At 50.7% G+C, this 12,401-nt stretch overlaps 1 protein-coding gene across 1 annotated transcript in view; it reads right to left on the bottom strand.

Moving 5' to 3' along the window:
* Positions 1 to 3,451: 3,451 nt before the first annotated feature.
* The window catches only part of NAT10 (N-acetyltransferase 10), a 39,821-nt gene continuing 30,871 nt past the window's right edge, over positions 3,452 to 12,401 (bottom strand). The window contains exons 24-29 of the mRNA XM_068556475.1: positions 11,607 to 11,779; positions 10,975 to 11,094; positions 10,043 to 10,141; positions 9,584 to 9,657; positions 8,479 to 8,562; positions 3,452 to 4,187 (exon numbers count right to left, since the gene is read on the bottom strand). Of these exons, the coding sequence (XP_068412576.1) occupies positions 4,076 to 4,187; positions 8,479 to 8,562; positions 9,584 to 9,657; positions 10,043 to 10,141; positions 10,975 to 11,094; positions 11,607 to 11,779 (662 nt within the window). The 3' untranslated portion in view covers positions 3,452 to 4,075. The remainder of the gene's footprint in view (positions 4,188 to 8,478; positions 8,563 to 9,583; positions 9,658 to 10,042; positions 10,142 to 10,974; positions 11,095 to 11,606; positions 11,780 to 12,401) is intronic.

Here is a 12,401-nt window from a genome sequence, read left to right as displayed (position 1 = left end):
TCTGGGGTCGGCTGTAGTTTGTCTTAGGTGCGAAGTCCAGGCAGAAATAAAGGCTTTGAAAAATGTTTCCTGCCTGAAGCAGGCAGAGAAATTCCTAAGGCCGCTAGGAACACTGGAGTGGCTGTGGTTCGGTGACCGACAGGCCAGGACTCGGGAGCTGGGGGACAACGTGAAGACCGCACGGGGTCAGTCCCAGGAAAGGCCTGCTGTGGGCTTTGCTTGGTGGAGCCCAGGCAAGGCAGCCTGGGGCCCTGGCCTCCGTGGGGAGAGGGCTCAGCACGGACCATGGCGCCCTCTGGGGGCCTTGGGGAGGAGGCGCACCCCTCGGCACCATCCTCCTGGTCCGAGGCCCCTGAGGGAGCTTGGGGGGTGGTCCCTCCCCAGCACTCGCCACCTGCAGGGGATCCCCCACAGAGGTCCGTGTCCACCCTCCCCACAAGTCCCCCAGCCCTGCAGGACGTGCCTCAGTCAAGCACGCAGCCTAAGAGGCAAGATCTAGTCAGCACCTGGCTCTAGACGGGAGCTCAGCCATATTTTCTCTTTTTGGGGGGCAGACGGTTGAAGGGAAGGTGAGATAAGGGAGGGGTGGGGCCGTTTTGAGCCTGCGTGTAGCAGAAACACGCTCTAAAGCAAGCACTTAAATAATTAGAAAAAAAATCCGACATTCTCCAAGGGGCCAGGAGGACTAGAATGGAAACGGGGGTGTGTCTGGTCACCTTACTTGCCCCGGCGGCCGGGCCTCCTCGTCGGGCCACTGCTCCAGAGCATGGGGGCATCTCTCGTCCGCTGCCTGCTTCAGGCTGTCGGCAGCCAGAGGCAGGCCGGGAAGAAGACAGTGGACTTCTCCTTAGCAGGAGTCCCTGAAAAGCAAGGGGGACTTCGTTCTACTCTAGCTGCCCCGCAGGCAGTGAGAAGCTGGGCTAACTCAGCCGGAATCTCCCCAGGAAACCCATCCAGAGGAGAGGGAGCCCGAGTCCAGCCCGGGCCGCCAAGGCTGACACCGAGCGTGCCCTCCTCAGCAGCGTCCGGCCCCCTGCTTTCCTCCTCCCCATACTTCCCTTTCCTTTCTGCTCCTGCCGGTTGCCCGATAGCATCCAGATGCCGGGATTATCACAGCTTCCTCCTCAGCAGAACCACTGCAAGCAACGCAAGAAAAGCTTCAGCATCTCCCTGTCCTGCCGCCCCACCCTTCTGCAGAATCCGCACCCCCTTTCAACTTTCACCAGTTGTTTACAGAGTGGAGGGCAGCCGTCTGGAGTCTGAACTGCCTATTCAGGCCCTGGGGATGCCAACCCCGCCCCCTCCAGGCCTTCGGACCTGCGGCTGGTGTAATGGCCTCTGATAATGAGTCTACATTTGTCCAAGGTGACGGTCACCGATTTCCTCCCCTCCCCCAGCCTCAACAGCCCCCTTTGTGTCATCTCCTGGTCACCCCGGAGTCCTCCGGGACTGTGGGGGACAGACGAGCACTGGAAGCGCTGAAGCCGGCCAGTACTGGCCCCCCCTCCCAGCTCGGTGGGGGGGGGGGGGCGGGGGGTGGAGACCATTGAGGACTCTTCTTTGTTCAGGCTTCTTCAGCCCCTTCCCCAGGCTGGTGACAGCATTCATAGGCAGCCTATCTGAATTCATTTTGCAAGTGAGATTTCCTGAGACAGCGAGCTTTACAGATGTCACTCTGTCTGGAGGCCAGATGGTGAGGTCTGGGGGAGGCGTGCTTTTTCAGGTTTGGAGGAGAACCCAAGATCACAACCACCAAGTGCAGAGACCTGTTTAGGAACACACGCTTTGCACATAAAAAGGCCAAGACTACAGAGTAGGCGAAATGCTCACTTCCTTTTCACGCGCAAAGGGAAAGGCTGTCAGTCAAGAGGCTTGTCAGAGAACACAGAGCTGCACTGGTCTGACTACAAAGCGCACGCTCCCAGCTGCCCTGGTGGGCCTCTTCGAGCACAGCCTGTGGTTTACAACAAAGCCAGCCAGTCCTCATTCAGCCCCTCTTAGCGCTCGTGGGTAATGGAGCAGCTCCCCGGGTTACACTGGCACATGCCACAGAACCCAGAGAGGCTTGGTGAGTGCCTGCTGCACGCCAGGCACTGTTCTCAGCTCCTCGCGGCAGCCCCGTGAGGGAGGTGCTGTCATGACCACCTACGGTTTACAAAGATGTGGACCTGGGTTACGAGGTGTGCCCCAGGTCACAGCAAGGGCCAGGCAGAGCCAGTGTCAAGGCCAGGAAGGCTCCCTGGAGCAGATCAGAGGACGGGCTTTGGGGCTAGAGGGGCCAAGCAAGGGCTCGGCCGATCTGGGTCCTGCACCTGTGGGACGACGTGGCTGGAGAGGTTTAAGATGCCATTCAGCTCAGACCATTTGGGGCTGTGACTCTGCTTTTTAGCCGCTCTCCTTAAGAAAATCGTCTTTGAAAGGCAGGCACAGGCACTCACCTGAGAAAAATGGATCAAAAAATTTTTTCATCTCATTAAACTTTCCTTCAGACTTAATAGGGGGTCTGCAGCTCCAGGAGACAAAAGGCCCTACACCTACAGGGACAAGGCACAGTGGTCCCAGGTACGCAGTCAGAATCTGCTTGTCTCCCCGTGGCCATCTGTCCTGGGAGGTGCACATTTAACCCTCTTTGGTCCAGAAGCTCCCTCCCTTTCCTTCCCCGTCCACACGCCAGACTTCTAGGAACCAGATTACCTATCAGGGCTGAGGAAAGGATCTATTTGGACTCACAGAGGCCCAGTCCTTTTAAAAGTCTATCAAAAACCAAGGAAGATCAGTAACCAAGGCCACCACATGAGTTTTTTTAAAATAAGGAAAAATACAGAAGCTGAAATCCGACACGGTCAGCGAGCTCCGAAGGATCGCCATTAACCCACACGCGGAGGCGGGGAGAAAGGCGGATCAGAACCAGAGCACGACGGAACTGACTACCACTCTGAGCTCTCCTTGCACCTGGTGACGTGGATGAGGAACAATCCTATAGCACCCGCAGAGCGGAAATTCCTTGGCCGTCCAGTGGCTAGGACTCTACACTTCCACTGCAGGGGGCCCTGGTTCGATCCCTGGTTGGGGATGCAGGGTCAAGGTTTCAATGACAATGGTATCAGATTCGGGACTGGAAAGCAGACACCATCAAGCATTCCAAAATACACATGAAGCCACCACATAATTTCTGTGGAGAGGACCAAACGACCTGACAGGAGCTAGGCAGAAGAGGCCCAGCTAGCTGGCCTCCAGGTGCCATCCCAAGTCCCTCGGAACCACCACAGCGAGCACCGGTCAGCACGGCCACTTCTCCCATGGGCTCCTGGGTCAGTAAGCCCTGGCCACGCTGCCCACCCTCGGCCTTGATGCCAGCACCCTCCCAAGTGTACCGGCAGCCAAGATCCACCAAAAGAAATGAGCAAAGTGCAACTTCCACCTACGTTCAGTTGACGAGCACACAGGCAGCTGATCTTTCTAGGATGTAATTTATTAAAAATAGATTCTCTAACCCCCTCACCCCTGCCAGCAAAAGGGTCTTTCCCAACATTTTTTCCCAAATGGATGAAATCACAGGTATTGGGGACTCAGATGTCATATCCTTCCTATCCTAAGAACTCAGGCTTTTCTGGGCCACTGCCAGGGCCAGGAGAGGAACGGCACGTGGCAATGTGGGTCCCAGGATGCCAGTCCTGGCTGCGCTAGAGCCTCTGCAGCTCCAGGCCCCAGGGAGTTTGGACAAGTTCATAACAAGAGGCCCCGGTGCTCCCCCAGCAGCCTCCTGAACATCCCCAGAAGACCGTGTACTTGACGCCCGAGGAGGGACAAGAGCCAGCGTGGCTTCTACACGTGCGAGAAGGAACCGAAAAACCTGGGCTCAAAGCAAAATATGAACGAATGGGAAAGGCAGGCCTGGACTGGGGGGAGGAGGGACGGTGCCGGAGGTTTGCCAACCATCGAGTTCTAAGCAGACCCATTCAGAAGCGACTGCTTTTAATAGTCTAGTCAGCTGCCACTCAGTCCAGCCAGAGACAGTTCAGAAAGTCAGGGTATCTCCTTACGAGTCAGCCACCGACACCCAAGTTACTCTCCACTATTTCTTCCACTTCAGTTTTGTATCTTTTTTGTTCTTCACATCTCTGTTTTTCTTCAACTTTTTGTTCTGTTTGGGTTCTGGTTTGGCTTCCAACTTCCTTTTCTTGTCACTGGAGAAGAAAAAACAGGAGTAGAAAGAGAAAGAATGAAGCATGCCTGGATCTGTAACCTTTCAGGCTGCTTTGCTTTAAGCTTGCTTTGCTTTGTCTGAAAAAGGGTTTCCGCCATCTGAAACGTGATGTAAGAACGTGCAGTCACACAGCAATGTCCTCCGCAGGCCTACAGGGCATTGTGCTGGGGTCTGGGGGTACACCACACCAACCCAGCTCCTGCCCTGACCAAGCTCTCAGTCTGTGGAGAAACAAATCTACGCCTTAACTCCTGAAATCTGTACGTTTCCCCCTCCCAAGACTTTAAGGAAAATCTAAGGCGTTAGAAGGAAAATTCCTTCCCACCACTTACCACTAAGGATTACGCTGGAAACCAGACATATTATCCCAATGACTCTGAGGATAGTCCCTAATACAAAGCACGAAACTCCCAGGAAAACCATACAATACTTTTTGATGTGTTATTTTATTTTTCCTAAATGAGAAGAAAACCCAAAGGGATAGTAACTCGGGTACACATTTCAGCTGGCCGGCAGGTTCCTCACAGATAGATTAACATGAGAATAGCTCAGCAAATGGCCACCTTCCTTTCCCCTTATAGGTTAAGGATTCTCTCCAGTGTCATTCTGCCCTGGAAACAAACACCTCCCTGTAAGGGGAGGGTGAGCAATTCTGTCCTGAGACCTAACATCACCTGAATGAAGTGACTGCTCAGAAGACAGAAGAAAGGCCTCAAAGAATTCGGAACGACAGTTATCAGCATTTTTACCTCCAAAAGGGCAAGCTTTCACGTTTCCCCAGACCCCTCAAGCGCATGAATGGCCACACAGACTGGGTAATGCAGATGGCTCCTCAGGGGCAGTGACAGCCAAACCAACAGCGGGAGAGACCGAGCTCTGCGGAGCACTGAAGCAGGCCGTCTCCACACCAGGCCCAGAGCCGGCCTTGTTCAAAGCCGCCACACTCAATACGCGGCCATCACGGGCCCTGGGCCGCATCTGCCGTATTGTCCAAACCAGAAGTCAGGACACACTGACAGCGGGCTTTTGTGCCACATCAGAGACCATCAGGAAAATGAGGCTAGCACCGATGCTGGAATCTTCCAGGTAGCACAGTGATTCATGGAGACAGCAGAAGAGAATATCTGATTTCTGGGAACTATGGCTCCTAGAGTCACAAGATTTCCTCTTTCCAAATAAACTCTTCAGGGGACCCTGTTTATGGCAATGCCAAGAACTCACCACCCCCACAAACCCCCAAACCAGCTGTGGAAGCCTCATCTCCAGAGGCCCAGGACAGGGGAGGCCTCACTATCTTCCCAAGGGAAACTCCAGTGAAGGTGCCGCCCCACGGAACCACTGTCATCTACAAACACACCGCTCTGCAGAGAAGCAGCTGAGGGCGAAGGTTTTCAAAGAGTAGTCCAGGGAGTCCTGGAGTCCCCCAGGACCCCTCCTGGTGGGCCCCAAAGTCAAAACTATTTTCATAATAATCCTAATACATTATTTGCCTCTTCCACTTTCATTCTCTCCCAATTGTTTTGTTTTCCAGAGGCTACAAGATGTGTGATAGCACAACAGATTGAATGCAGAAACAGACAGGAGAATCCAGCTGCTTTCTAGTATGCCAGATATTAAAAAGATCCGCAAAAATGTAAATGTAAAACAATGCCACTCTTCTCACTGAGATTTTTATGAAAAAGGTATTTTTAAAAACAAAAAACCCGTAGAGTCCATGACTGTTAATTCTGAATGAACATTTTTTAAAATTTCTCAGTTTTTCATTTCTAAAATGGGAAATTTTTTTTAATTTAATTTAATTTTTTTATACAGCAGGTTCTTATTAGTTATCTATTTCACACATATTAGTGTATACATGTCAATCCCGATCTCCCAGTTCATCCCACCACCACCACCTCCCCCCACTTCCACTTTCCCCCCTTGGTGTCCACACGTTTGTTCTCTACATCTGTGTCTCTAAAAAATGGGAAATATTGATAGATAAAACCCACATGCACAAAAGCCCTTTGGGGTCCGCAATAATTTTTATGATATAAAGGAACTCTGAGATCCAAAACTTTGAGAACCGCTGGCTTAGAGGAAGGAGAGTATAACAGGTAAAACTCTGGGCTTTGCAATGGACAAACCTCATCCTGATTCTGGCTCTGCCTCTTACTAGCTATATGCTTCTTGGGAAGTCACTTAACACCTGAGAGCCTCGGTTACTTCATCTTTAAAGCAGTGATATACCCATAAAACTCCTAGAAGAGAATATTGGCAAAACATTCTCTGACATAAATCACACCAACGTTTTCTTAGGTCAGGCTCCCAAGGCAATAGAAAGAAATAAAAAGAAAAATAACAAATGGGACCTAATCAAACTTACAAGCTTTTGCACAGCAAAGGAAACCATAAACAAAATGAAAAGACAACCTACAGAATGGGAGAAAATATCTGCAAATGATGTGATGGACAAGGGCTTAATTTCCAAATTATACAAACAGCTCGTACAACTTAAAAACAAAAGAAAACAACCCAATTGAAAAATGGATAGAAGACCTGAAGAGACATTTCTCCAAAGACATACAGATGGCCAATAGGCACGTGAAAAGATGCTCATCATTGCTAATTATCAGAGAAATGCAAATCAAAACTACAATGAGGTACCATCTCACACGGGTCAGAATGGCCATCATTAAAAAGTCTACAAATAACAAATGCTGGAGAGGGTGTGGAGAAAAGGGAACCTTCCTACACTGCTGGTGGGAATGTAAGTTGGTGAAGCCACTGTGAAAAACAGTATGGAGGTTCCTCAGAAAACTAAAAATAGAATTACCATATAATCCAGCAATCCCACTCCTGGGCATATATCCAGACAAAACTATAATTCAAAAAGTACATGCACCCTTATGTTCACAGCAGCACTATTCACAATAGCCAAGACATGGAAACAACCTACATGTCCATCAACAGAGGAATGGATAAAGAAGATGTGGTACAGATATACAATGGGATACTACTCAGCTGTAAAAAAGAACAAAATAATGCCATTTGCAGCAACATGGATGCAACTAGAGTTTATCATACTAAGTGAAATAAGTCAGAAAGAGAAAGACAAATACTGTATGATAGCACTTATGTGTGGAATCTAAAAACGACACAAATTGAACCTATCTATGAAACAGAAACAGGGACTTCCCTGGTGGTCCAGTGGGTAGGACTCCACACCCCCGACGTAGGGGGCCCGGGTTCGATCCCTGGCCAGGGAACTAGATCTGGCGTGTGTGCCGCACTAAGAGTCCTGCATGCCACTACTAAGAGGTCCGCATGCCACAACTAAAAGATCTTGCATGCCGCAAGGAAGATCCCACATGCCACAACTAAGACCCAGCACAGCCAAAATAAATAAATAAATAAATAAATATTAAGGGGGAAACAAAAAAGAGAGATCAATAGAGCAAATCTGGGAAAAAGACAGGGCCACAGCAATTTAAAGAAGCACAAATAACGAAGAAGCTGTGTGTTTTATCAAGGAAAGTTTCAAAAAAGACATACACGAATTGAACTATATTTGTGTATAACACACATAAAACCCTATTAAAAAAGCAAAATAATAACCAGGTTTGAGGGGGTAGAGTGCAAGGGTGAGTTTAGAGAGGTCAAGCTTAATAAGCCTGAAAAAAAACCAAAAAAAACAGAAACAGAATCTCAGAGATAGAGAACAGACTGGGGGTTGCCAAGGGGGAGGTGGGTGGGAGAGGAATGGATTGGGAGTTTGTGATTAGCAGATGCAAACCATTACATACAGAATGGATGAACAACAAGGTCCCGTGATAAACCGTATTAGGAAAGAATATGAAGAAGAATGTATAAATATGTATAACTGAGTCACTTTGCTGTACAGCAGTAATTAACACATTATAAATCAATCATACGTCAATAAAAATAAATAAATAAAGCAGTGATGTAAGAAAAAAGCCACCTCTGTTTTGAGCATGAAGGGGATGCTGCATTAAAGCCCCCAGGAAGTGCTCAGTTAGCGGCAACTCCAGGGCTGTTCTCAAGCCTGTCTCCCTGGCATGTCTGAGAATACGAGGGATGCAGAGATCCAGGCCTAAGCAACGGCCCTGCCTGATCAGTGGGAGCTATGATACAAAAATAGCATCCCTCAAAGGAAAGAATAGTGACTTTCCTCAAAGTTTTTGCTCCAACCTCCTATTTCCTAGTGAAAGTTACCAGCGAAGCAGACAGGCCAGAATGCCTCCCCTGCCTGATGTATGCCAGCCCCTCACCTTTTCAGGCTGACAACTGAGGCATTCTGCCCGGCTTTGTTCAAAACTTCATTCCATTCTTCATCGTCCCCACGGATTATGTATCTAAAAAATAAAAGGAAATATCAAAGCCTGCTCAAAAGAAGAGAAGGCCGCTTAAAAGAAAGTAAGAGAGTGACAACGTTTTCATCACACACGTCCTACCACGTAAGCCAGGCTGAGCTGCACCAGCGTTTGAACAGCAGAGAGCAGGGGACAGGCGTGCAGCTGAGCTCCAGGGGACAGGAACTTCACCGGAACAAGCACGGTCAGGCCTGCTAGCAGGGGTCGATCCGCACAGAAGGCAGCTGCCCGACTTCTCCCACCTGACTCTCAGCAACCACCCACCAGAGGAGCCTGTCACCCCCAGCATCTCCTTGCTCACCGCCACCTCCACAGCCCACACGCCCTCGGACTGGGCCCTGTCTGCCCCACCTCGCCCCACCTCTCTGGGATCTAGCAGTCCTGACAAGTCAAGGCTTTGATGCCGCAAAGCTGTGGGCAGAGCTCAATACTTTGCCCACGGACCTCCTGGCCGCCTCCATCTCACATCCAACAACCACCATCACTAATGACTCAGCAACGGGACTACAGGTCAAAGAGGCTCAGAGGCCACCAAGTCTGGAGCGGTTATTCACATCCATCTACCGGGCGGGTACCACCATTATAGCTGCAGCTCAAAGAGGACTGCAATCTCCAGGGCATGGAGGGTTCTAGAACAAGGGGTTTTGTTGGTTCGTTGGCGGTAGGATCCTTTCTTCAAACAAATTCACATCAAAAACCAAATACTAAAAAGCGGCCACTGAAAGTGGATGCTCATGGATCAGCATGCCCCTTCCCTGGGGGCCCGGGGCATGACATGGGACCCAAGGGATCTCAGGAGCACGACCCGCAAGGCATGACTTACAAAGCGGCAGAGCTCATCTGGGGAAAACAAAGCCTTCAAAATTATGCAATTAGCCAATTAGGAGGTTTTTAGCTGCTAGTGCTTCTAAAAATGATCCCATGAAACACAGCTTCCAGGGCACCCAGGAAGCGAATTAGAAGCAACCAGCAGAGGCTCCGTGCTTCCCACGAGGGGCCTTACTGAGCGAGGTCCAGGTTCTTCAGCTTGCCCACTTCTTTCTTGTGTTTCTCCTGGAACTCCTTTGCTGCTTCATCCTGTGGTCGAAGTCCCATACAGAGAGTAGGTCAGAGTCAGGCAGGGGACAAATCCCAGGGAAAGGCCAGGGGGCAGAACGTGACCGCGACGACCAGCAGGCCTCTCCTTCTGCACGTTTCCCCCCACAGCGTTAGAGGCAGCTCTTACTAAAGTGTGTATGAATATAAAACGTGCCTTCTGAAAACCTATAAGATCAAACAAGTAGTTCACAACAGCAGCTGCCGGACTGCCAGCTCACACACGCACTCAGCTGGGGGCCTCGTCAAGGACCGGGTGTGCACGCGAGGGGCAGGGAGGCTCGGGGAGCGCGCTCCCCACACCCCCAGAACACTAGCGCCGGGGACTCTTCCTACAGGGGAGGGGGCAGATGTTCGGTGTTCCTACCAGGTCATCACTCAGCGTCTTCATCGTGGGCTCCATAACCACGGCCTTCACTGCCACCATTTGCTCCTCGATGGCCTTCTCCTGCACTTCATTAAACAGCTACAAAAGACCAAGGCCGAGAAGCAGAAGATGAAGGAGCAGCAGAGACCCAGTCACTCGTCACTAAGTCACTTAGCGCGCGCTCTGCACGGTTTAGGAGTACACACGCTCACGGGAGGAGCAGGAAATCACCGACTGGAGAGGTGTCAGACTCCTATCAGGCGTGCCTCTGGGAAACAACACGGAACGTTACAGATCCAGCTGAAGGGGTGTGTGTGTGTGTGTGTGTGTGTGTGTGTGTGTGTGTGTGTGTGTGTGTGTGTGTGTGTGTGAAGATCTGCAGCAAACACAGCCAAATGTTAACATTTCTGCATCCTGGAGAGGTGTCAGACTCCTATCAGGCGTGCCTCTGGGAAACAACACGGAACGTTACAGATCCAGCTGAAGGGGTGTGTGTGTGTGTGTGTGTGTGTGTGTGTGTGTGTGTGTGTGTGTGTGAAGATCTGCAGCAAACACAGCCAAATGTTAACATTTCTGCATCCTGGAGAGGTGTCAGACTCCTATCAGGCGTGCCTCTGGGAAACAACACGGAACGTTACAGCTGAAGGGGTGTGTGTGTGTGTGTGTGTGTGTGTGTGTGTGTGTGTGTGTGTGTGTGTGTGTGTGTGTGTGTGTGTGTGTGTGTGTGTGTGTGTGTGTGTGTGTGTGTGTGTGTGTGTGTGTGTGTGTGTGTGTGTGTGTGTGTGTGTGTGTGTGTGTGTGTGTGTGTGTGTGTGTGAAGATCTGCAGCAAACACAGCCAAATGTTAACATTTCTGCATCCTGGGGCAGGGAGTGGGTTTGACACATTTTTCAAAACAAGCCAAAGCCCTGCCCTCAGCTGAGTGAGGTTACCTTCACAACCTTGCGGATGATCCGGTTGAAAAGTCCCATCAACTGGCCTGAGGGCAGCTCGATCTCCTTTTCCAGCTGGTCCACAGACTTGTGCTGCAGGCCAATCCCCAAGAGAAGAGCCTGGGGGACGGAGAATCTGTTGGAGTGGCTGCCAGGACAGGCTTTTGCCCATTAAAATGACACCAAGAACCAGAGTTACTCTCTCTCGACCAAAACACTGACTGACACGATTGTGGAATCTTCCCATTCATCCTGTTACTGAAACCACCAGGAAAACTCCCTCCTCCTGAAATCTCCAAACTAACTTCTTATCCCGGCAAACAGCTGCCTTATGGCTACGCTACAAGTACAAGGTGCTCCTAGACCTCTGATGAAGCAGAGTAAGAATCAAGGCAACGTGGTGGGGTGGAAGAACGTGGGTCCAGACTGCAGCACTTCTACTTACTTACTGTACTGCTGGGCACACAGCTCGACTGGAAAGCCCAAGAGTCCCCACGTGTAAAAGGTGAGACCACTACCCGCCCAACAGCACCACGAAGAATTAAATGCACAAAGTTATGTCAAAGCATCCGACCAACACCCAGCATATAAACTGCTCCACAAAACCAGCACACGAGCAGCAGGTAACCTACCGACTGAGCAGCAGACAGGGCCAGGTCCCCCAGCTGGTTCAGGAAATACATCCGGGAGATGGCCGGGATCATGTCCATGATGAGGTGATAGTCAACCATGTTCCGTGAATACATCTCCAGCCTCTTGAGGTCATAGGGGAGGAAGAGTGCTTCCAGCTCCTCCCGGCACAGGGCTGGACATACGACAGAGCCAGACCAGTCAGGTGAGCCCAACGCCCTTGCAGGGTCCGACGAGATTCCCAGATGGCACTCACAACACGGTCCCAGGTGGCACCCAACAGCTGCTCCTCCACCGGGCCTTCAGCAGGAACCGGAGAGGAGCCACCTGAAAGTGCCTGCCCACCCTGGGCCGCCCTGACCCTCCTCCTGCAAAGGGGAGGCAGCTTGGTCCACGCAGGGAGGGGGACAGACGGTGTGTCACCCTTGCTCAGAGTTCCACGCCAACACATCAGACCAAGAAAGGCTCCCGTGCCCTGGGGTTAGAGGAATGCAACACTTTCCCCACTTCGTCACTTCTCAGGACGCAGCTTCACAGGAAACAGGCATGCTCCACCCAGCTCGACAAACAGATTTTTACACCAAAATATAATTGGCCCAAAAAAAGGGTATACATACACGTAACTAGCAAGAGGGAAAAAATACCCCACAGCTGTTAACACTAATGATCCCTTGCACCTTTTTTGGTATCTTAAATATTCAGACAGAATCTACATGCCCAAAGCACTTCTGTGTGTTGGCCACAGAAGGTTGACAGCATATTCTTATTACAATTTCATGAATGAGGAAACTGAGCCT

This window comes from Eschrichtius robustus, chromosome 11 (assembly GCF_028021215.1).
Source record: "Eschrichtius robustus isolate mEscRob2 chromosome 11, mEscRob2.pri, whole genome shotgun sequence".
NCBI lineage: Eukaryota > Metazoa > Chordata > Mammalia > Artiodactyla > Eschrichtiidae > Eschrichtius > Eschrichtius robustus.
Note: the sequence above shows the minus strand (reverse complement) of the source record. Positions and strands in the feature narration are given on the sequence as shown.